Raw genomic sequence first — 25,915 nt, forward strand, 5'->3', positions numbered from 1 at the left:
TCGCTTAGAAGTTATAATTCACCTTAGTGAATTTGAAAAATGCCATCCCCTCCTTTTTTTTGCGAAGGCAATGCGTAGACTTCGCTTGGAAGACATAATTCACCTTAGTGGATTTGAAAAACTAAAAAGTAGATAGAATTTTTGTTTAGATAGGTTAGCATTACTTTTTGCTTGTTCGAAAAATGATGCTACCTATTTTAGTTTGTTTTAGCTGATATTTGAGTATATTTTAAGTATACTCTTCGGCTTATTAGTTTGGCTGTTCTCAAGGTCTAGGGGAATAGTTTATCATTTATATCTAATTAGAATTTACAATAGAGACTGCCTCGTTAAAAACCCACTCACCCTATGAAAGGCTTCCCCTGAGTGGAAAAAGAGTGCAGCTCGTTTACATTTGAATTGAAACTTTGGAATGAAAAAGAACTAATCTACTTTTAGAATAGAACTTGTAATGAAAAAGATTAAAATCTAAGGGTAGTATCTTCGTAGTGCCTCAATGTTCCAGGTGTGGTCAATCTCTTCTCCATTCGTATTTGCCAAGTGAAATGCCCCCAACTTGTTTGTTCTTGTGATGAGATATGGTCCTTCCCATTTCTGTTGAAACTTTCCAACTGTATCCTCATTTCTCTTTCATTCCAGAACGAAGTTGCCTAGAGACAATTGCCTTGGCCTTATTTTCTTGTTGTACCAATTCTTTGTTTCCTTATGATATTTCTCAAGATTTTGAATTGCTTTCATCCTTTCTTCTTCAAGTAAATCTTTGCTTATTACTTGCTCTTCTTCCTCAATTATTTGAACGTTTGTTCTTAGGCCTTCGAATTTTATCTCTTCGGGTGCCATTGCTTCTTCTCCATATAGCAACTTGAATGGCATAAAATTTGTTCATCTTGATACTGTTGTATTGTGAGCCCAAACAACTTTTGGAAATTCATCGACCCATTTTCCCTTAGGAAGCCCCACTAGGCACTTTGAAATTCCAGTGCATATGATTCCATTTGCTCTTTCTACTGCACCATTTGATTGTGGGTGTCTGACTAATGCAAAGCATAATTGTATTCCCATATTTTGACAATAGTTTCTAAAATCTTGACTGTCAAATTGAGTCCCATTATCTATTGTGATGTTTCTTGGAACACCAAAGCGGCATATGATGTTCTGCCATAAGAATTTCTTCATTATGAAGGATGACATGTTTGTTATTGGCTTGGCTTCAATCCATTTTGTGAAATATTCCACAGCCACAACTGCATATTGATAATTTCCTTGGGCTGGAGGCAATTTGCCTATTATGTTCATTCCTCATCTTGCGAGTGGCCAGGTTGGTTCTATTGTTTGTAAGTTTGTTGCTGGAGCTTTTATCTTGCAGAAATTTGACAATTGTGACAAGATTTAACTATTTCTTTGCTGTCACTTTGGGTTGAGGGCCAATAGAATCCTTGTCGAAATGCTTTTCCTACCATAGCTCTTGCGCCTGGTGTGTGCCACAAATTCCTTCATGTATTTCTGATAGTAATTCTTTTCCTTCTTCTACTAATATGCATTTGAGAAGTGGCTCACAAATCCCTTGCTTGTACAACTGATTGTTGATGATTTTGTAATTCCTTGTCCTGTGTTTCATTCTGACTTCATTAACTTCGTCTTCCGGTTCATAATGTTCATGAAGATATGTCATGATTGGTTCTCTCCAATCTTCGCTTTGAATTACATGAACTTGTCTTGGAGCTTCTTGTTTTGTCTTGACAGAAGCTTGAGTTAGGATTTGAAAAAAGACATCTTGAGGCAAACTTGTATTTTGTTTTGCAGCTTTTGCTATTTTGTCAGCATTTGAGTTATCTGCTCTTGAGATGTTTCTAATTGTGAAACCTTCAAAATATTTTTCGTGTTTTCTTAAAAAACGCAAGTATTTTGCCAGCTCAGGATCTCTTGCCTTGTAATTTTTTTATGTGTCCAGCCATGACTTGTGAGTCTATTTTGATTATTAGTCTTTGAATTCCCATTTCTTTTGCTTTTCGAAGTCTGAGCAAGACGGCTTCATATTCTGCAATTTTATTTCTACATTGGAATTCCAGTCTTACAACGTATTTCATTTTTATCCCTGAAGGTGATGTGATTATTGTTGCTGCGCCAGCCCCTGCGAAGCCCCATGCTCCATCACAATATATGATCTAGTCTGGTTGTCTTTTTTCTTCGCTTGGACTTTGAGATGGAGTCCAATCTGTTACAAAGTCTGGTAAGACTTGAGATTTTATTGATATTCTTTTTTTAAATTCGATGTAGTGCTAAGATAGTTTTGCTGCCCATTTTCCCAATCTTCCAGACGATATGCAACTTTGCAAAACTTCTTTCAGAGGATGATTTGTTAGTACTTTGTTTTTGTGAGCTTGAAAATAGTGCTTCAACTTTCTTGCTGTTGTTAAGACTGCATAAGCTATTTTTTCAATCTCTGAGTAGTATATTTTTGAGCTAGATAAAGCTTCTAAAACAAAGTAAACCAGGACTTGTTTCTTTGAGTGCTCATTTTCTTGCTCTTGAACTAAAACTGCTGAAACATATAAGAGCAATTCAGCCCCTAGAGTTTGCATAGTAAGGGTATTTGGCTTTGATAAGTATCTTTTTATTTTTTTAAATGCATGCTGCTGCAAAGGTCCCCATATGAAGTTTCTTTTTGTCCTCTTAAGTGCTTGGAATATCAGCAGGCTTTGTCCTGCTGATTTTGAGATAAATCTATTTAAGGCAGCAAGTCTTCCTGTCAGCTTTTGGACATCTTTTAAGTTTTCAGGAACTTTCATGTTCAGGATTGCTCGAACTTTGTTAGGGTTTGGGTCAATTCCCTTTGCCGATACAATGCAGCCTAGAATTTTTCCTTTCTGGACTCTGAAAGTGCACTTTTCAGGGTTCAACTTCAAATTTGCTTCCCGTAGATTTGCAAATGTTTCTTGGAGATCTTTGATATGATCTGCTCTTTTCTTGCTTTTGACTACTATGTCAACAACATAGGTGAGTAGATTTTTGCCAATTTGATCACGTAGCACTGTTGAAGTCATTCTAACAAATGTTGTGCCAGCATTGTGAAGCCCCTCTGCCATCTTACAAAATAGTAGGTCCCAAATGGTGTGATAAAACTTGTGAATTCTTCATCTTTTTTTTTCATCCAAATTTGATGATATCTAGAAAAATAATCCAAGAAACATAGCATTTCACTTCCCGCTGCTTGATCATCTAATGTGTCGATTCTTGGTAGTGGAAAATTATCTTTTGGACATGCTTTATTGAGATCTGTAAACTCAATGCACATTTGTCATTTTCCATTCTTTTTCCTGACCATGACAATGTTTGCTAGCCAAGTTGTAAATTGAACTTCTCTTATAACTTTTGCATCCAGCAATATTTGAACTTCAGCTTTGGTAGCCTAAACTCTGTCTTCGGCTAATTTTTGTATATTTTGCTTTTTTGGTTTGAATTTTGGATCGATGTCTAGTTGGTGCTCAATTATGTCTCTGCTAACTCCTCCTAAGCCATTGGATGACCAAACAAATACATCTTTATTGCTTCAAAGGAATTCCATGAGTTTGTCTTCTTCTTGAGAAAGTCCAGTACCAATGATGACTTGTTTGTCTGGGACTAATGGATCAAGGGTACTCTTTTTATCTCTTCAAAAGCTTGAGCTTTGGGTTGAGGCTACGCATTTTCTGTTTCTTCTTTTTCTTCTTCTTTAGAAATTGTGTGAACATTTTTCTAGCCTGGGGTATATTCTTTTTAATGTTTCTTGCCTCAGTTTGATCTCCATAAACTACGATTACTCCATATATTGCTGGCATTTTTATGCACAAATAAGAGTAGCTTATTACTGCTTCGAATGTGTCTAAGGTCCCTCTTCCAAAAAGTGCGTTGTATGGGTAATACATGTCAACCACATCAAATGCTATTTGCTTTGTTCTTGCATTGCTCACTATTCCGAAAGAGACTGGTAAAACTATCCTTCCAATTGAATGGATTGTTTTCCAACCGAAGCCATAAAGTGGGTGCTCAACTCTTCCCAATATTTTGCGATTAATTTTCATGGCATCTAATGTTGATGTGAATATAATATATGCGGACCTTCTGCCATCAACTAATGTTTTTTGAAACTCCCCATCCATCAATATTTGCTTCAATTACCATTGCATCCATATGTGGGTAATATTTCAGCTGAAGGTCTTCTTCTGAAAATGTGATTGGTAAATGGGACCATTTTGTTTTCTTATATGGGCCTTCCATTGAAATTGAATTTACTCTTCGAAAGTAGTTTCTTCTTTGACTATTATTTTCATGTTCCAAGCTATTTCCTCCCGTGATTGTCAATATTCTTCCTCTGCTTGGGATGATTGCATTATTGTTTACCGCTGAAGCTGATGAAGAGTTGTTTTCTTGCTTGGCTTGACTATTTTGTGGGTTGTTATTTGCAACCAAAGCTTCAGGTTGTGTTGATTGGACATTGGATTGTTGAGGTTGATTTTGCCTCCATTGATTTTGCATGGGATGGTACATTGCTAGGGGTTCATGGCTGTATGCAGGAGGTGCCCCTAGAAGTAGTGCTTGGTCATGTTCATAGTGCATTGGGTAATAAGTTTGATGTGAACTTTGATGTTCTTGCCTCACATGATTGACAACTTTTGATTGGCTTGGTGCCCTATTTTCTTCTTGGGCTTCTTCAATGCTTTTCTTTACTATGGGACACATCTTAGATGTATGTCTAGCCCCTTTGCCATGAATAATGTAGTACATATCTTTAGGTTTTAAAGGTGCTCTTCCTCTTCCTCTTCCTCTTCCTCCTCTTCCTCTTGTGCCAAAGCCTCCTCTTTCAAATGTTCTTTCATTGAATTGACTTCACTAGTTGCATTCATTTTGGTGAGCATAATCACTTGCAACTGTTGAATTGTTGTCATTTTTGGTTTGATTGACTTGGTTGTGTGGTGTAAATGGTCTTCGCTCATAGTTGTTCGGTCTTGGAGGGGGGAAGTTGTTGTTGCTTTGCTTGAATTGAGCCCTGAAGTTGTTTTCTTCCTCAATTCTTTTTTTGTACTCATCATCTGACTTGCAATATTTTTGAATGACTTCGTAAAGCTCAGCAACTGTACTTGATTTTTGTCGAGCGATATGAGAAGCACATTGGCCTACTCAAAGTCCTTTGATTGTGGCTATTATCACCACTTCGTCTGGGATATTTGGAATTTGTGCCTTGATTTCGATGAATCTTTTGAAATACTAGCTCAGGGGATCTTTGATTTGTTGCTTGCAATTGAACAGATCTATGTCTGTGAGGACAACTAGCTAGAATCCTTGGAAGTCAACAAGCAAATTTGCTTTAAGTTGATCCCATGAATGTATGGATTTTGCTTTTAGCGAAGAGTACCATTGTTGTGTTGGTCCTTTAACTGCCATGACAAGAGATTTTGCTAATGTAGTTTCATCGCCACCTCTAGAAATTACTGTGGCTTCAAAACTCATCAGAAATTGCCTTGGGTCAGATTGGCCATCAAATGTTGGTATCATACTAAATTTGTATCCCAAGGGCCATTGTGCTAGCTGCAAGTTTATTAATAAGGGAGAGCTTATGTCAATTGATATGAATGACTTTTGGGAATTCTTCTCTTGAGAGGCTTTGGTTGCTGAATTTGGTTCTTCCAAATGTATGACTTTGTGACTTGTGCTTTGAAGTTGTTCATTTAATTCATGAAGGGTGGCTTCGGCTTCTTCTATTCTTTGTTTGAGAGACTTTTCTCTTGCACATGCGCAACATTCTTTGAGTTCTTTTTGTTTTCTCAACACTTGTTCTTCTAGTTCTTTTAGTTTTTGTTCTTCGGCTTCGCTTGCCCCTGAAGAGTTTGGGTCTTGGGGATGCATCTTTTTCAAGACTTTGGTCTTCGACTGTTGGTGGGTCATCTTCGATTACCCTAGTGGTAACTTTCTTGTTACCTCTACCCATTAGCATTGCGTGGTCATGGGAGTCTTCGAGCACACACAAACGGTGGGCGTCTGATGTTGGGTAAAGAAATCACACAAGCATTAAAGTTTGAACACAAGACAAAGTTGTATTCATTTCATGGTCCTACTATACGTGTCAGATGGGGTATTTATAGGGGCCCCAGTCTTTGTACTTTACATAAAATGACCATTTTACCACTAACTCAAATGGTTACAACCCTTTTCAACTATAAGGGTGAAGTGGTCTTTTTCTTCTTCTAAGCCTTCATTCTTCAACTTCTGGTCATCAATCTTCCTCATATCTTCATCTTTTAGACTTAGTCGATTTTTGCTTTGATCTTCTTCTGCCTTCAAAATGTAAGGCGAAGTCAAATCCTTGTCTTCGCCTAATCTTGCTTTCTTCTTTTCTTAACCGAAGATGAAATCTCTTCAGCGAAGATGGAATCTTTCTGGCAAAGTCAAATTTCCATCTTGGCTTCGTTTCTTTTTACTGCAAGTAAACTCTGTTATAGAAATCACAATTTCAACTCCGAAGTTTTAGGGGCTGAGTTTTCTTGGCAAAGTTAAATCCCCAACAGTTTGATTCATCATAATGTTTTTCATTTCTTGGAGCCATCCCCTAGCAGCTTAACACCATAATTTAGTTCCACCTAATCATGAATCGGCTTAATAGGCAACTTATATATGGAGTTGACTCCTTTTAGTTGTCTCTAGTGACTCACAATTTGATCTAGGGAAAGTTTGTAGAGGTTATCACGTTCACAGATGGTTGTGACATGGCATTAGTCAAGTGACATGGACTTTAGATCATGTCCACTTCATTCAAGAACTTCAAGGGTGAGTTGAACAAGCACATCAAGAATGGGGCAGAATCAAATTGAGAGAAGTTGTCAAACAAGTTATAGTACTAGGACGAATACAAGCAATACAATCTCTTGAGCGAGGCATAGGAAGTTAGCATAAGAAACAAGCTGAACTCCGAGAAGAACATAATTCCATATAGCTAGGCTCGGCTCGCCTGGATACGCAAAGGAACTCCCTGAATGGGATAGGCAAGAGGAAGAGGTGGTCGAGTGTGGCATTACCATTGCAACAGTCGATTAGGAGCCTCGATCCAAGAGGTTCATTTTAGCGAGAGGGGCATCCTACAATGATGACAGATCACTCACACTAGGGGGCCGCGTGTAGCCAGTCAATGCAGGAGCTCGTCAATAGGGTTGTTGTAGTGCATAAGGAGTCTACCTAAGGGAGGTTTGAATTGAACAAGGAGAGGGACATGTTGAACAATGCACTTGGAAACAAGGAGCATCCCAGATACACAAGAGGGGTTAGTGTTGTTCCTTGGAAGGTTGCATTCGAGGATGAATCATTATTACTTGCATTCGAGGATCCTGTTGACGTGGGCCTTGCAATAGGCTAGTTGTGCTCCCACTCATATGCCTTTTATTCCCATGAGTTTCAGGGACCTAATTTACCAAGGGGTTGGACCTTTTTCGATCCAGTAGACCTCCTTGGCGGTAGCAGCGGCCATGGAGATGGAGATAGATCTCTCCTTGGTGATGTCATAGGAGAATGATCTCTCTTTGCGCCGAGGGCACAGGAGGCGCTGCCGTAGGAGCACTCCTTGGTAGTGATGACATAGGAGGCAGTGGCGAGCGAACCCTAGGCGGTGTCGATGAACAACACCAACCCCTCCTATGTATATGGGATGTTCCTTGTTTCATGAGTGGCATGAGTGTCAATGCCAGGTTCAAGCACGATCCAATAGTGACATCTTAAGTTTCATAATCAGGTTATGTCCCAACCCAACAGTGACACTCAATACACTACTACTGTAATCTTTTTTGAGGCGGGCAAAATGGATTTATCAAGGCGGGCATCACAACCGCCTCGGTCCAAAGGTCACGGTAAATCAATCTTTACCGAGGCGGTTCAAATGCCAGCCTCAGTAAATCAAATAAAAAAACCCGTGGACAGGGCCGCCGAGCCCATCCACGCACCGCCGCCGCCGCTAGCTAGATCTGCATGTCATCGCCATCGACATCGCTGGATCCGCCATCGGAGAATGCGCCTACCCTGGATCCGCCGCCAGAGGACGAGCCCGCCCTGGATTCGCTGTCGGGAAGCGCGCCGCCGGCCCTGGATCCATCGCTGAGGGCGCACCTGCCATGGATTCGGCCATCCTCCACTGCATCCAGCCGCCCAATGCTGGACTTGACGCCTCCTTACCGGATCTAGGGTAAGAGAGGGGCCACCCGCCGCTGGAGGAGCGCGCTGAGCGCTGCAGCTCCACTGCTGAAGGAGGGGTTGTGCACACCGTGCTGCGCCATCCCTGGAGGAGGGGCCACCACCACCGGAAGGGGCTACGCCCCAGGCCTGTTCCTAGCTCTAGAAAGGGAGAGGGAGATGGGGCTAGAGTGGGGAGGGAGATGGAGGCGGCTTGGTCTCGGAGAGGGAAAGGGAGGCTCGGTCTCTATCTCGGAGAGGGAGGCGGCCGGCTCGGTGGGAGAGGGAGGCGGTGAAATAGAGAGGAACAAAGAAACCCTAAAGTTTATGTATTTATACTTGAAGACGCTATCGGGCCTCGCCTGGGCCTATTTGGGCCTCAGCCTTTTTTTAGGCGGGCCATTTAGGAGGTCTGCCTCCGAAAATGGAGGCATTTTTGGACGTTAATAGATTTTAGGAGGACACCTCTGTAAATTAATTTTGCGAGGCGGTTAATTGTGACCGCCTCAGTTAATAAAAACAACCGCCTCCGTTAATCCCAGGCATTAACTGAGGCGGTCCGATTTTGTAAACGCCTCGGTTAATAAAAGGGCACCACCTCACAAAATCATTTGTGTAGTAATGTCACTACCGGCTCATGCGTCAACCCGGCAATGACACTATATATTAGTGTCGGTTCCTGAGCCAATCCGACAGTGGCGGTCATAGATATCACTATTGGTTGATGCTTTGACTCGACAGTGATAGTCCATTATCATTGTCGGGTCGCCAAACTGCCGGTGATAGGATACCCCGTCACTATCGATTATCCTCAGTCGGCATGAATTTTCGGCAGTGATGGTGGATTCTGACCCGGCAGTGATTATCAGTTCTAGCGTAGGGAATCATGAATTTCCCTACCGGTACAACTAAAAACCAACAAAAAACTTTTGATACACATAGGGCAATTCCCGTTTTTTCCATTAGTGTCATGTACTTCTAGTGCGCAAAGTGAGAGTAGCTCAATTGGTTCGTTTCTTACGGTGAAAGATGTTTATCTGTATTCAAGTACTCGACTTCATACCGTGCTTGCATTTTTCTAGATTTATTATAAGATGGTTGGTCACATGTCTGTCTATGGGAAAATGTCCATGTTGACTTTATCAATCTTGAGAGTTGTTGATCCAACTTAATCTTTTTGAGGTGTTCCTAGCTAGAGATAGGAGTACGTTCATATGAGTGATTGACTGATTGAGTACACATGTATATGAGTGTATGGTTTTGGGGGGAAAATACTTGGAGTGCACTTTTTGACTGCTGCTGCGGTTGCTTGTACTTTTGACGTTCGCTCCCGTGTGCAAGCTCGTGCACTCGATCGGTCGTACACGTGTGCGTACGTACGGGATAAACATTGACTTGTCATCGAATTCTTAAACCCTGAGCCTGAGCCCTGAGGTCAATCACGGCGCGACTTCATCCTCACGTGCGCCATTTCACGCATGGCTCCATCCATCGCTTGCTTTTTCGTTGTCACAAGCTAGCTGGATACGTGAAGGTTCATGGTTGGCCGGGCCAGCCAATCGTGGGTCCATATATACATGTCCGTCTCTACATGCCACTTGAAAGCTGCGTCCGCGCACGGACAGAGAGAGAGAGAGAGAGAGAGATAAGAATAAGAGGGATCTCCCAACAAAGAAAACAAATTAAAGTTTGATGATGTTAGGTTGCAACTACCTAGATCTTTTGTTAAGCACGAGATTTTCTTTCTCGACATTGAGTAACTTATATTTAACACACACATAATGCACAAACCGCATGTATCGTATTCCTAGCACATCTATCGAAGTATATAGTACATAAGGATCTTAATATTAAAAAAAAGTACAGCATAAGAAAGTATATGATCTCAAGCAGTGCAAAATTTACCTGCATATATAAAAGAAAGTTTATCCAAACACCACTTTTATTATCCAAAGATGTCTGTAACAGGATTTTACCTGTGATATAAGCCAAGGGGACCCATGGCCGATATGCAAGGCTCGCCTGTGGAAACGGTTTCCTTCCCTGGTTGCTTCATTCAAACCAACATTGTCTAAAGGAGCAATTCACTTGTCGGACTAAAAACTTTGCAAGCTACAAGAGTAAAGGTTTATTAGTCTTTATTCCCTTAAAGAAAGTTGGCACTAAAATGTAAAAATATGACATTCCTATGTTCTTTTCAAAGTTTGTCACACAATTTATGGCTTAATATGTGTTTGTGACCTAGAGAGGGCATGTTGTTTTAAACCATTTCTTTAGACTTCAAATTAATTTTAAATTTGTGGTCAAGCTTACTTCAATTGAGTATATTTGCATCATTGCATGATTCTTCCATTCTATAGCCCCCCAATTTGATTTTTTTTTCTTTGCTCTAAAGGCATTCATCATGAATGTGGACTTTTAGATCTCTAGACCATGTGCTTCAGATCCCTTTTTTTTCTTCCCATCTCAGTAAGAAAGGTCCATCACAAAATTTGTCACAGGGATGGCCAGTTCTTTCACCTTGATGGCAAGATGGTGATAGAAATAAGTTTCAATCACTTCTCGATTGAACAAGGCTGAAACTAATTTAACTTAATTGTGCATATATCAGTGTTCGCCTAAACAGCTGATTAAACGGCCACTAAACGGTAAACGGTAGTAAACTATTTTGTTTAGGGAGTAAACGGAAATTAAACGGTTGACCGTTTAAACGGTCAAAAACGGGAAAAACGGTCTAAACGGCCTAAACGGAACGGAGATAAACAGTATTAAACGGGCTAAACAGTTGTTTAAACGGCTATTTAGGCGAACACAGGGTAAATCTAGTTCAGTTTTGTATGGATAAATTTGTATACTTAAGTTTATTATATTTATAAATGTGTACACTTGATATGTTACATGCATAAATATCTATATTTGGTTCTTTTCGCATGCATAAATATATATACATACCAAAATAATTAATTTTTACTCGGATAAATATGTATAAATGCTAGAATACTTGATTTTTTACATGCACATATATAATTATATGTATTTTTTTAAAAGTACAAAACCGTTTAGATCGTTTAACTTCGTTTAAACACCGTGTAAACAGCCTAAATGCTAAACGAAGGGCGACCGTGTAGAGACCGTTTACCGTTTAGGAAAACATTGTCATATATATGTGTACAATATATATGAATAAACTTTTTGTCTTGTAATTAATGTTTATTGACATATGAAATATTAATGATGACGGTGAGTTGGTTGTGTATATATTGAATTTCCATTAAATTAAATAAACATACCACATCTCTGAAATGTGAAAAATAAATGTTTCTAATTTGGTGGAAAAAATAATAAATGGCGTGAAACTCTTAAGATCTGAAACTCTTTTTTAGACGTAGTTCCAAGATAACAAATTTTAACTAGAAATTTGACTAAATTTTAAGAAAAATTGTACTTCTGCCCCCCTCCCTCCACCCTAAAAAAAAGGGAAAAACACATTTCTGGCTCAGCCTCTGGCCATCTGCTGACATGTTCATGCAATCATGTATGATGTATCCTCCATGTTGTGTCTAGGGTTTTAAATCTATCTATGAGGAAAGGTGGTCAATACTTGCGCAGGATCCACCATAAGGATCCCCAATTAGGAGTGAAAATGGTGCGGGTAATTCTCTGCTCCGCTCCTATCCAAATCCCAATCTAGAGGATATGGAGAAGAGTTTTCCATTTCAGCAATGTGTATAGCAAGTGATTTGATTTTTCTTGCAGATTCCTGAGAGAGGCCCTCTGAATCTGGAAGAGAGAAGAGCCAACCTGCTTGTGCCAGGTGCACACACGCAGTCACACACACACACGGCCCTCATCAATGCCCAAGAAATCTGGAGAGACACAGACAAACGCAAGCAATTACTCCCTTCATGAGCGCCACAGCAGAAAAGGAGTCCTCCAGCAATACGTCAACCGGCCGTGTGTTCTTGGCTTGCACACGCAAAAGCAGCGCATGCAACAAAGCAAAGATCACACCCGGAGCAAGAGAGACGCCCATTCATGTGATCACCTGGCTGACTTTTGCATTGGAAAGCAACAGTGCGAGATCAAAAGGGAACGCAGCACAGCACAGCACAGGGAGTGGCTTATATGAGGTCATGCAGTATATAAGCACTCACATGCAGCTACCTAGCTAGGGCACCTGTGCAAGAGGACAGGTAGGAGATAAAGCAGCTAGGGCCTGCTGCCTGCTGGCGTGTCCTAGTCCTAGAATAAAAGGAGGCCGATATCGTATCAGCAGAGGGTTCCAGGGAGAAGGCCATTGTGAAGGGGCCGCCGTGGCTGTGTAGGCAGCAGCCACAGCTTCCCATCTTTTCTTGTTCTTCAACTACTTGCCTTACTATATCTACTAGCCAAAGCTAGACTAGCTCTAGGCGTAGCTAGCTGCTTGCTTGCTAGGTGTATCGATCGTCCGAGGTTAGGAGAGACAGCAGGCAGCAGGCATGGGGAGGCCACCGTGCTGCGACAACGGCGTCGGCGTCAAGAAAGGGCCATGGACGCCGGAGGAGGACATCGTCCTCGTCTCCTACATCCAGCAGCATGGCCCCGGGAACTGGCGGTCCGTTCCAGAGAACACAGGTTGGATCGCCGAACTCTCTCCTTGTTGCTTTATTTGCTCACTTGATCAGATTTTCACTGAAGGGATTGTACATACATGTTGAGAGTTGTGCTTGGTTTTGGTTTTCATTGAGAAAGAAGTAGTGTGTTTGATTCTTTGATGTTACACATGTTTTTTTAGGGTTGATGAGGTGCAGCAAGAGCTGTAGGCTTCGGTGGACCAACTACCTCAGGCCTGGGATCAAGCGTGGGAACTTCACTCCTCATGAGGAAGGGATCATCATCCACCTCCAGGCGTTGCTTGGCAACAAGTAATCACCGTGTCATTCTTAAAATTGATTTTTTTTAGAACCTCCTAAAATATTTTGATGTACCACTCAGATCTGTAAGCACCAAAAAAAAATTACATTGAATCTAATATAGATTTATAACTTTCTTGAACTCATCAACTTCATTATCCATCACCAGCTTGAAAATCCATTCAGTTCCATTTCATTGAGTAACAAACAAGCTAGCTTGAAGTATGTCAGGCAAAGCCATGACTAAGAACTGTATAAACAGCATAATCTATGGCTTCAACAAACAACTGCTCCATATCTGCCTTGCTCTTCATCACGTATATAATTTGGTTTCTCATATATATGTACATCTTGTGCTTTCATGCAGGTGGGCAGCCATAGCCTCCTACCTCCCTCAAAGAACCGACAACGACATCAAGAACTACTGGAACACACACCTCAAGAAGAAGGTGAAGAGGTTGCAACAACCGGCAGCAGCCGACTCCTTCCAAACCACTGCCTCCTCCAATGAAGTCACCTTCAGCCCAAACTACTACAGCCCTAGCAGCAGCAGCACCCACCACAGCCTTCAAGGAATGCAGCAGCCCATGAACAGCTACCCCAACACCGCCTGCAGCGGCGGCGCACCAAGCAACAATGAGACTACTACCACCGCCGGCGTCTCCAACCTCTTCCAGACATGGATGATGAGGCCGTCACCAGCAGCAGCAGCGGCGGCAGCTAACTGCAAGGTCGCCATGCAAGAGTTCCAGGAAGAGCAAGACGCTGCAGCAGCAGCCTCCATCGTTTGCCAGGAACAGATGGTGATGACCGGCGGCGGTGATGTTAACAACAAGTCGTCGGCGTTGGAGATGGTGGTGGCGCCGGTGATGGGATCGGCGAGCACCGCTACCTTCTCGCTGCTCGAGGACTGGCGGCTCGATGACATGCCCGGGCAGGCCATGGATGGGCTCATGGGGATCTCTGCCGGTTGCTGTGCAGATCCCATCATGTTCTAGTTGTTCTATTGGCGTCATGGCTATCATAGGCTTCATTCTCAATGCTGGTTTTTTGCACTTGTAATGTCGGTTGATCGAATGATATGATCGGGTCGTCGATCCTATGTTTCTGGTAATAGGCCGTTTGTTTCCTCGGGAGAAAAATCCTGGAGATGGTCCAGTTTATTTGGAGATATTACTAGTACTGACGGATATAATAAAATGGTTTCACTTCAGTACATAATTTGGATACTCATTTATTAGATTTATTTTGATGCTGTGTTCTACTTCTATCATTTGATGTTACCATAACACCTTTTAAATTTGTATATGCAAATTTGTGTAGGTCATAAGGTCATTCATTCTATCGTATATGTTCGTTCAAAAAAATCATTATGATCGTATATGGTTTTCAGAAGATCATTATTCTTATTCTTATTCGTGCTCTATCCGCCCTCGTGCGCAAACTGCATTTCATAGGGTGAACCTTTTGTTTCTAGATGAATCTTTTCACATGAATCACTCCTTGGTTGTCACACCCGATTTTAAGGATAAAATGGGATGCAAAATCTTATGTGCGCCCAGAGATCAGTCACACACATAAGCCGATAAATTATGAATAGTATCATCACAAGTGTTTATTACATCATGAATATTAAGACAGAGCCTTCACATAGATATAGCGGAAGTATAAAGAAAAGATCTCTCGCGGAAGTTCCATTTCACAAGGACGTCGACTGGTTGACCACAAGTCTAGAAGTTCTCAGGAAAATCATCATACCCATAGTCATCTGTTACCCATCCGGGATTTTTATCCAAATAATGAAAATAAACAAGCGTAAGTACATGTCGTACTCAACAAGTGTAACATGGGGTTCATAAGGCTCAAAAGGCTTGACACAGGTTTAACAGCATTCAGCATTTAGTTGTCACAATTTTTAGCATAAGAGTAGCAACAAGTGGTTTCAAGTCCCAATGCAAAACACATGATCAATATAAACTTGAATAATGAGTAGCATAAACCATAATCAATAGTAAGCATTTTCATCATCAGTATCATCAGTGTTCATCATCTATTTCGTAAATGTTCCAAGGCCGCTCGTGACCGTGAGCACGGCTGATATACCAGTTTTACACTCTGCAGAGGTTGTACACTTTCACTGTGAGTCGTGATTTACCCTTTCGTTCGAGGCGGCCAACCTCTTGACCCACTACCAAGGAAGGTCGGTAGGGTTCACTATGAAGCCTTTCAAAGGTTCGTCTAACAAGTTAGGGCCATTAGATTCACTCGGCAAACAGATGTAGAGCCCCCCTTCCCGATGGCACAATGACGCACAGCCTATACACAAGGGGACAAAGGCCGCACTATACCCAATTCGATAAGCCATTCTTATGCCAATAAAGGTAACCACTAACAAGCTAGAAAAGGTGCTTATACTGAGCTAAAACCAGAGCCATGTAGCCCTCACAGTTGTACTGTAAGTCCTGGATGATCACTTACAGATAAGTCCTTAGGGAGAGAAATCTGAACCATTTAGAAAGTAGCTAAATACTCCACCCCGGTTTCTAAGTTGCTAAAAAGTCATATTTTAATGGTTATTACATATACCATTAGTTAAGTTAACAAGATCATGGTTTAATTGAGCACTAGCAAAGCTACCCAATGCATAACCCGTAGGTGACAAGGTAAAAGTTCAATTCTAGGCAATCCCTATCAAGGTGACACATGCAATATGAATTTAATGTAGGAATCAAGGATGATCCCATGCTATACTTACCTTGAGTAAAGTATTCCTAATGTTCCTGCTAGTCATAGTAGTATTCTTGGTCACCCACGAATTGCTCACCGTCTATACTCGATAATCACAGTAACATACAAGCATCCAGGAACAATCATGCATAGCAAACAAAAGCTATAGATTAGAATAGTACATTAACAGCATAAAATCAAGATGGAAAGTTTGAAAAACGAATCTATGTCTCGCTACGAATACACATACGCGAAAATCACAAAAATCGGAGCTAAAATGAAGAAGTTATGAATTAAACAAGTTTTCCTTTAGTAAAATAATAGATTAAATCTAACATCAAATTTTAAAGTTGAAAACCTACATAACACTAGTATGAACATGTAGATTACTTAATTATGAACCTAACGCAACTTGAACGGATCAAATCGGAGTTAAAACGGAGATTTTATGGCTAAAGCAAGTTGAGTGGCAAAACTGTAAATAGCTCAAAACGTATTTTCAATCTAACCGAACCAAAGTACGCTTTCAGAAAAACAAAATGGAATCTAGAAAGACGCTAGGGACGGCGGGTTCTATAATTAAAAACCTGAGGGACATTTTTGCAAAGCAGCCAGCCGAATCGGTTCATTGGATACGGGCCGTTGGATCCCGATCTAACGGGCCAAAACAGATCAAGTGGGGAAGGAGGACGACGGCCGGCCGGAAAAGTCAGTCGCGGCGGCGCCATTGCCGGCTCACCGGAGTTCTCGGTGTTCGGCGTACAGCGCACAGTTGGACTCACCGGTGACGCGAGGAGAGAGCGGAGGAGATGGGGATCTCACCGGAGCCGAAAAGAACGGACGGGAAGCGACGACGGCTACGCGGCGCTCGGCGAAACAGCGGCGACTTTCCAAGCTTGCGACGACGCTAGGGCGAGGCGGCTGCGAGCTCTTTGGTGAGGCGGAAAGCTTGCTGCAAAATGGGATAAGGAGGGCGGCGCAAGCATGGGCGATATTTAAAGGGGTGCGACGTCTTGGGAGGCACGGCACCCACGGCATAGCAGGGCCAAACTCGGGCGGCGTCGGCGCGGTGGTCTCTGGCTCAATTACGTGACGGAGGAAGAAGAACGCCTGACGGACGGGCCCGGTGCGTCAGCGGGATGGAGACGCGATGCGGCATGCGGAGCTGGGCCAGCTGCCTTGCTGGGCCGCTGCAGGAAGGGAGGCGCGGGGCACAGCGCGACCTGGGCCGGTCTCTTGGCTGGGCCGCATGGAAGGAAATGAGGCGGCCTGTGCTGGAAGCAGGCCACGAGCAGAAGTAGGCCAACCAGGCCGAAAGGAAGGGGAGAGAGGGGAATTCGTTTTCCCTTTTTCCAATTTTTCCAAAACAATTTCAAAATCAATTTTGAATGCAAATTCAATTCAACTTGGAATTTGATTTCAAATCAAGCAATACAAAAAGATATGCAGCAGCATGGACGCACACACATGATTGTGAACCTACATTTGATTTTAATTTAATAAAATTATTATTTTCCTAAATTCAAATGCCCACAAAAATGCATAATTAATCAATTTCTCCTATTTCAAAGTTATGCAAATTTTAGGGTGTTACAATTCTACCCCCCTTAAAATGAATCTCGTCCTCGAGATTTGAACGATGCGTACCCAAATAACTATGAGTATGTTTTCCTTAGATCCTCTTCTCTTTCCCAAGTGGCCTCATCTTCTGTATACCGATTCCACTAAACCTTACACATCTTTATAACTCGGCTCCTTGTAACTCTTTCTGCCATCTACAAAATCCTTACCGAAAATTCCTCATAAGTGAGATCTTCCTTAATGGTAAGCTCTTCTAACGGTATCTGCTCCTCTAGTACACGCAAATACTTCTTCAATTGAGACACATGGAACACATCATGTACACCTGACAAACTCTCAGGCAATTCCAACTGATAAGCTACTTCACCACGTCTCTCTAAAATCTTGAATGGTCCAATATACCTTAGTGCTAACTTCCCTTTCATGTTAAACCTCCTCACATTTCTCATAGGTGACACTTTCAAGTAAACACAATCCCCTACTTCGAAAACCAATTCTCTTCTTCTAGTGTCGACATAACTCTTCTGTCGAGACTGAGCCACTCTCAAGTTATCTCTGATCATCCTTACTTGCGCTTCTGCGTCTCTCAGAACATCTAGTCCGAACACTTGAGTTTCTCCCGTTTGATTCCAAAATAACCTGGTTCTACACTTTCGTCCATACAAAGCTTCAAAAGGTGTCATATTGAGACTTTTCTGATAACTATTGTTATATGAGAACTCTGCATAAGGCAAACTCTTGTCCCAACTTATACCATACTGCAATGCACAAGCTCTCAACATGTCCTCTAAGATCTGATTAATCCTCTTAGTTTGTCCATCTATCTGTGGATGATATGTTGTACTAAAATTCAATTTTGTTCCCAACGAACTATGTACTTGCTGCCAAAAATGAGATGTAAATTGAGTACCTCGATTAGACACAATTTTCTTGGGAACTCCATGTAGATACACTATCCTCTCCATATATAATGCAGCCAATTGAGGACCAGTATAGGTAGTCTTGAATGGTAAGAAGTGAGCAACTTTAGTTAACCGATCCACTATTACCCAAATTGAATCATAACCTCTCTGAGTGTGTGGTAACCCAATTATAAAATTCATACCAACTTCTTCCCACTTCCACTTAGGTATCTTCATTGGTTGTAGTAATCCTATAGGTCTTTGATGTTCAGCTTTGACTCTCTGACATGTGTCACACAAAGCAACATATTCAGCAACATCTCTCTTTAGTCCGTACCACCAATACTTCTCTTTCAAATCCAAATACATCTTGGTACTTCCAGGATGAATAGAGTAAGCAGACTCATGTGCCTCACGAAGAATTGCCTCTCGTATAGCCTTATCCTCAGGCACACATAGTCTTTTCCCAAACCACAGAGTTCCATTATCATCCATACAGAAACCTGGTGTCTTACCAATCACTATGTTTTCCGCTATCTCTTTCAACTTCGCATCCTGTAACTGTCCCTTATGTATTTCTTGCTCCAGTTTAGGCTCTAACACCAACTCCACTGCATTAGTGACAAAGCCCAAATTTAGTCGCTCAAACTCAGCACACAACTCACTTGACATCGATGTCACTTGCACCTCATTGGCATAACTCTTCCTGCTAAGAGCATCGGCAACAACATTCGCTTTTCTAGGATGATAGTGTACCTCTAGATCATAATCTTTGATCAACTCTAACCATCCACGCTGTCTCATATTCAGATCCGTTTGAGTGAAAATGTACTTTAGACTCTTGTGATCAGTATAGATGTCACTCTTATGTCCAATAAGATAGTGTCTCCAAATCTTCAGAGCATGAACCACTGCTGCTAACTCCAAGTCATGAGTAGGATAATTTAACTCATTCTTTCTCAACTGTCAGGATGCATAAGCCACCACTCTTCCTTCTTGCATAAGAACAGATCCAAGACCTTGACGAGATGCATCACAATAAATTGAAAAGCTCTAGTTCAAATCTGGTAAAACCAACACTAGAGCGGTAGTCAACCTCTTCTTCAACTATTCAAAGTTAGCCTGGCACTTCTCGGACCACACAAACTTGGCATTTTTCTCCAACAAAGCTGTCATAGGCTTGGCAACTTTAGAGAAACCTTCTATGAACCTTCTATAGTATCCAGCTAATCCCAAGAAACTTTAAATCTCTCCCACATCAGTTGGTGGTTTCTAATTCAATACATCTTTCACTTTGCTTGGATCTACTGCTATTCCACCATTAGAAACAACATGGCCTAGGAAAGAAACTTCCTTCAACCAAAATTCACACTTGCTTTGCTTAGCATACAACTTGTGCTCTTTGAGCTTCTGCAAGACCAACCTTAGATGTTCAGCATGCTCTTCTTCCGTTTTAGAGAATACCAATATATCATCGATGAATACCACCACAAACTTATCCAAAAACTCCATGAACACCTTATTCATCAAGTACATAAAGTATGCAGGTGCATTGGTCAAACCAAATGACATAACAGTGTACTCATACAAACCATACCTCGGAGTAAAAGTTGTCTTGGGTATGTCAGTTGCATGAATCTTCAACTGATGATAGCTAGAACAAAGATCAATCTTAGAGAAAACACAAGCACCTCTCAACTGATCAAACAAGTCATCAATTCTAGGCAACGGATACTTGTTCTTGATAGTAACCTCATTGAGTGACCGATAATCAACACACATCCTCTGAGTACCATCCTTCTTGTCAACAAATATAACTGGTGCTCCCCAAGGTGATGAACTAGGATGAATAAAACCTTTCTCCTGTAACTCCTTTATTTGTTTCTTAAGTTCCTCTAGTTCATTAACCCCCATTCTATATGGACGCTTAGCTATAGGTGCAGTTCCAGGTAATAATTTAATAATAAACTCAATGTCACGGTTAGGTGGCATACCTGGCAAGTCATCAGGAAACACATCTAGAAACTCATCCACCACTGGATCTTCCTTGTCGACGCTATCATCAAGCTGATTCACTATGGCTGTCGGCTGTGCTTGTACTACAACATCAACACTGATTCTTTCCCCATTTGGTGTGGTCACAACAACTACCTTCTCTTAACACTGAATGACTGCTTGTTGTTGCTTCATCCAGTCCATACCTAGAATCACATCAATACCAGATGCTCTCAACACAATAGGGCTCACTTTGAACTCTACCCCCCTTAAGAATAGACTAGTCGGAAGACAACGATATGAAGCTTGCATACTACCTCCCGATGAGTTTACTAATATAGGATTTTGCATGGCACATAATGGTATGTAATGATTTCTAACAAATGCTTGTGATATGAATGAATGCGAAGCTCCAAAATCGAAAAGAACAGTGGCAGGAGTCGAGTTGACATTGAACGTACCGAGCATGACTTCTAGTTCCGCAAGCACCATCTCGGTAGACACATGGTTCACCTTTCCTATGTTGGGTGCTGGCTTCTGATAACTATTCTGCCTTTAGGGGGTTTGCTGGTTGGGCTTCTCAGGGCAATTATAAGACAGGTGACCCTCTTTACCATAGCGGAAACACTTATTGAGAGTGCTAGGGGCACTAGTCTTCATGGGAGTGTTGTTGGGTGCTCCCTGTTGTGGTGTCTACTGACCACTCTGCTGCTGAGGGCGTTGATTGCCAATCTGATGTTGGTTCTGGTTGTGCTGGGGGTATTGACCATGATTCCACTGATTGGGTGGTCCCTGGAACCTCTGCTAGAAACCTTGCTGAGGGTTGGCGCATGGACGAGTATTGCTCCCAGAGGCCTGTCCCTGAAGCCTCCTCTTCTTGGCCTCCATCTCCTTGCGCTTGTTGTCAATAACAATAGCGTGATTCACCAGCGTCTGAAAATTGAGGTATATATTGGACATAAGCTAGAGTTGCAGAACATCATACAGACCCTTGAGAAAGTGGCGCTGCTTGTCGGCATCATCAGCCACTTCATTCGGAGCATAACGTGACAGCTGAGCAAACTTATCATGATACTCCGCAACAGACATAGATCCCTGCTTTAGAGCTCTGAATTCCTCCTACTTGAGCTCTATCAATCCTTTAGGTATATGATAGGACCAGAAATTCTCTCTAAACTCCTGTCAGGTGACAGAAGGAGCATTAGTTGGACGTCCATACTCAAATGACTCCCACTAGTCTTGAGCTTCTCCCTAGAGCTGTCCTGAAGCGTACAACACCTTCTGTTGATCATCGCACTGCGCTATGTTGAGTTGCTTTTCCACTGAACGAAGCCAATCATCTGCTTCTAGTGGATCAGTGGCATGAGAGAACACCGGGGGATGGCCCTTCAAGAATTCACCACGCTTATCACGCGGTGCTCCACCAAATGGTTGGTTTTGCTGATTCTGCACCAACGCTTGCATGGGCTATGACTGCACTGCCAGAAGTTGCTCAATTGTCGGTAGTGGTGGTGGTGGTGCATGTGGGGGAACACCTCCACGACCTCGTCCTCTTCCTCTTCCAGACATCTGCCATCCAACACAAATATTCAAGATTTAGAGATTTCCAAGTTAGAATGCATTCTAAAAATTTTCTGGACGAGTTCCAACATTAGCAGCTCGGTAAAATAGTCATATCTCAAGTTCCGGATATCCAAAAGAGGCGTACTTTATATGGTTGGAAATATTAAGAAATTATCTACAACTTTTATTCAGACCACATGCCCAGATTCTGTGTTTAGGTGACTCAAAAATAGGATACAACCAAAACTGTTTCCAGATTCCAGACTGCGCAGAAACTTTATCTTGAAACAGCGATATCTCACAAACCAGATCAGATATGAGGGTGATTCCAGAGGAATTGAAAAGATACTTAAGTCTAGTTATTCCCATAAAAAATTCATAATTTTTGGCCAAGTAGATTTTAATTGGCATGAAGATAAAGGCAGACTGCTTCGAAAAATAGATTCCGAGAGAACAAGATGTACCAAACTCAACTATTTATTTATTGACCCAATCTTTAATATTCTTAACTATGAAACTTGTAGACATACCCACAAAGTTCCAGCACTTATTACAAAAATCCAACTCACACATAAACATAATAACAAATCAACTAGGCACACCAATGTTCACACCGCACTAATAGACTCGACTAGACTCAACTTGACTCGTTCTACTATCGTTTTATTACATATAAGGGACTCCAACATCTATGGACAAGGTTTATGGGGAAGCTCCTCATACATCTTTGGCAGGTTGAGGCACATCCTTTGCTCATCTATCACCTGTCGGTGTCTCTTGATGGTTTTCTGTTGTGCCTTTAACTGATCCTCCAATCGGTGAATCTTTGCTACGGACTCATAGCCAAAGTGTACCATCACTTGGGTTGTTGGATCCGTGCCCTGAGGGTCCATCATCGCCCATCCCAATTCTGGGTGTTGGTGAGGGAGGAATCGATATTGGTCATTCTTCATATCCTCGAATCGATGACCACGGAGACCTATGCAAGCTTCAGCGGATGCATCTTCTATGCTATCCTCCATGGTAGCACAGTGAGCATGATGTGCATAGTTTGAATCCAGCTGATATGCGCCTTTCTATTCGCCATTGATGGAGATGCACACCCTGATCTTCCAATAGGTGTCTTCTAGCGGGTGCGTATGTTAATTGCAGACGTACTCCACAGCTGCATCCCAGTCACCGTAGTAGGTCTGAAGAATGCTCATGAGTCGGTGGTGTGAAACGGAGGTTCACATCCCGGCTTATACCAAACCTTTTTTGCCCATCCTAGGGGCGGGATCGGCTCATCCTCTTCAACGACATCTTCCTCGTCATCATCGTCAGACAGTTGGACGACCTCGACTTCTTCGGGTTCCTCCTGGACTGACTCAGGCGTAGGTTCAGGTGTTGGCGAATCAAATTCTTGTTCCTGGGGTTCCTCCTCCTCAGTCTCTATGGACAAACCACGAGGCGGGTAGTAACCTCCGGTGCTGATGCGGGCAGTCTTACTGGCATGAGGCATCTATAGAATTAAATTTAGTTAGATTAGATTAGAAGCAATAATTTTCATAATAGAGTAAGAAAAAAGAAGTATAAAACTTTAGCAAATAACAAGGGTGAGATAGAAAGCATGAAATGAGTGAAGCAAAAGAAACTAAAATAACCATTGCTAACTAGGCTTGCATCCTATAGTCAACACAACTTTGATACCAATCTGTCACACCTGATTTTAAGGATAAAATGGGATGCAAAATCTTATGTGCGCCTAGAGATCAGTCACACACATAAGCTGACAAATTATGAATAGTATCATCATAAGTGTTTATTACATCACGAATATTAAGGCAGAGTCTTCACATAGATATAGCGGAAGTATAAAGAAAAGATCTCTCATGGAAGCTCCATTTCACAGGGACGTCGACTGGTTGACCATAAGTCTAGAAGTCCTCAAGAAATTCATCATACCCATAGCCATCTGTTACCCATGTGGGATTTTTATCCAAATAATGAAAATAAACAAGTACATGTCGTACTCAACAAGTGTAACATGGGGTTCATGAGGCTCAAAAGGCTTGACACAGGTTTAACAGCACTTAGCTTTTAGTTGTCACAATTTTTAGCATAAGAGTAGCAACAAGTGGTTTCAAGTCCCAATGCAAAACACATGATCAATGTAAATATGAATAATGAGTTGCATAAACAGTAATCAATATTGAGCATTTTCATCATCAATATCATCAGTCTTCATCATCTATTCCGTAAATGTTCTAAGGCCGCTCGTGACCGTGAGCACGGCTGATATACCAGTTTTACACTCTGCAGAGGTTGTGCACTTTCACTGTGAGTCGTGATTTACCCTTTCGCCCAAGGCGGACAACCTCTTCACCCACTACCAAGGAAGGTCGGCAGGGTTCACTATGAAGCCTTTTAAAGGTTTGTCTAACAAGTTAGCGCCATTAGATTCACTCGGCAAACAGATGTAGAGCCCCCTTCCCGATGCACAATGACACGCAGCCTATACACAAGGGGACAGAGGCCGTACTATACCCAATTCGGCAAGCCATTCTTACGCCAATAAATGTAACCACTAACAAGCTAGAAAAAGGTCCTCATACTGAGCTAAAGCCAGAGCCATGTAGCCCTCACAGTTGTACTATCGGATGATCACTTACAGATAAGTCCTTAGGGAGAGGAATCTGAACCATTTAGAAAGTAACTAAATACTCTAGCCCCCTGTTTCCAAGTTGCTAAAAAGTCATACTTTAATGTTTATTGCATATACCATTAGTCAAGTTACAAGATCATGGTTTAATTGAGCACTAGCAAAGCTACCCAATGCATAACCCGTAGGTGACAAGGTAAAAGTTCAATTCTAGGGAATCCCTATCAAGGTGACTCATGCAACATGAATTTAATATATTAAAGTGAATAGGAATCAAGGATGATCCCATGCTATACTTGCCTTGAGTAAAGTACTCTTGATGTTCGTGCTGGTCAAAGTAGTATTCTTGGTCACCCATGAATTGCTCATCGTCTATACTCGATAATCACAGCAACATACAAGCATCCAGGAACAATCATGCATAGCAAACAAAAGCTATAGATTAGAATAGTACACCAATAGCATAAATCAAGATGGAAAGTTTGAAAAATGAATCTACGTCTCACTATAAACACACAGACGCGAAGATCACAAAAATCAGAGCTAAAACGAAGAAGTTATGAATTAAACAAGTTTTCCTTTAGTAAAATAATAGATTAAATCTAACCTCGAATTTTAAAAGTTGAAAACCTACATAACAGTAGTATGAACATGTAGATTACTTAATTATGAACCTAACGCAACGTCAACGAATCAAATCGGAGTTACAACGGAGATTTTATGGCTAAAACAAGTTGAGTGGCGAAACTGTAAATAGCTCAAAACGTATTTTCAATCTAACCGAACTAAAGTACGCTTTCAGAAAAAGAAAACGGAATCTGAAAAGACGCTAGGGATGGCGGGTTCTATAATTAAAAAACCCGAGGGACCTTTTTGCAAAATAGCTAGCCGAATCGGTTCATTGGATATCGGCCGTTGGATCCCGATCTAACGGGCCAAAACAGATCATGTGGGGAAGGAGGACGACGGCCAGCCGGAAAAGTCGGTCACAGCGGCGCCATTGCCGGCTCATCGGAGTTCTCGGTGTTCGGCCTACAGCGCACAGTTGGACTCACCGGTGACACAGGAAGAGAGCGGAGGAGATGGGGATCTCACCGGAGCCGAAAAGAACGGACGGGAAGCGACGACTGCGCGGCGCTCGGCGAAACAGCGGCGGCTTTCCAAGCTTGTGGCGGCGCTAGGGCGATGCGGCTGCGACCTCTTTGGCGAGGCGGAAAGCTTGCTGCAAGGAGGGATAAGGAGGGCGGCGCAGGCACGGGCGATATTTAAAGGGGCGCGACGTCTTGGGAGGCACGGCACCCGCGACGTAGCAGGGCCGGACTCGGGCGGCGGCGGGGCGGTGGTCTCTGGCTCGGTTACGTGACGGAGGAAGAAGAACGCCTGACGGACGGGCCCGGCGCGTCAGCGGGACGGAGACGCGGCGC

At 42.2% G+C, this 25,915-nt stretch overlaps 1 protein-coding gene across 1 annotated transcript; it reads left to right on the forward strand.

Annotated features, from left to right (window-relative positions):
* The first annotated feature begins 12,448 nt into the window (after positions 1-12,448).
* LOC136482237 (transcription factor MYB60-like) lies at positions 12,449-14,292 on the forward strand. Its single transcript, XM_066479464.1, has 3 exons — positions 12,449-12,804; positions 12,965-13,094; positions 13,450-14,292. The coding sequence occupies exons 1-3, from the start codon at positions 12,669-12,671 to the stop codon at positions 14,078-14,080; spliced, it is 897 nt and encodes a 298-aa protein (XP_066335561.1). The 5' UTR covers positions 12,449-12,668; the 3' UTR covers positions 14,081-14,292.
* The last annotated feature ends 11,623 nt before the right edge of the window (positions 14,293-25,915 follow it).

The sequence above is a fragment of the Miscanthus floridulus genome, chromosome 9, assembly GCF_019320115.1.
Source record: "Miscanthus floridulus cultivar M001 chromosome 9, ASM1932011v1, whole genome shotgun sequence".
Lineage (NCBI taxonomy): Eukaryota > Viridiplantae > Streptophyta > Magnoliopsida > Poales > Poaceae > Miscanthus > Miscanthus floridulus.

What these genes read in the sequence shown, in the direction of transcription:
- LOC136482237 (XM_066479464.1), top strand. Translation starts at nt 12,669, where the DNA reads ATGGGGAGGCCACCGTGCTGCGACAACGGCGTCGGCGTCAAGAAAGGG. An exon ending in GTCCGTTCCAGAGAACACAG is followed by an intron (nt 12,805 to 12,964) that starts GTTGGATCGCCG and finishes ATGTTTTTTTAG; the next exon opens with GGTTGATGAGGTGCAGCAAG. An exon ending in CAGGCGTTGCTTGGCAACAA is followed by an intron (nt 13,095 to 13,449) that starts GTAATCACCGTG and finishes GCTTTCATGCAG; the next exon opens with GTGGGCAGCCATAGCCTCCT.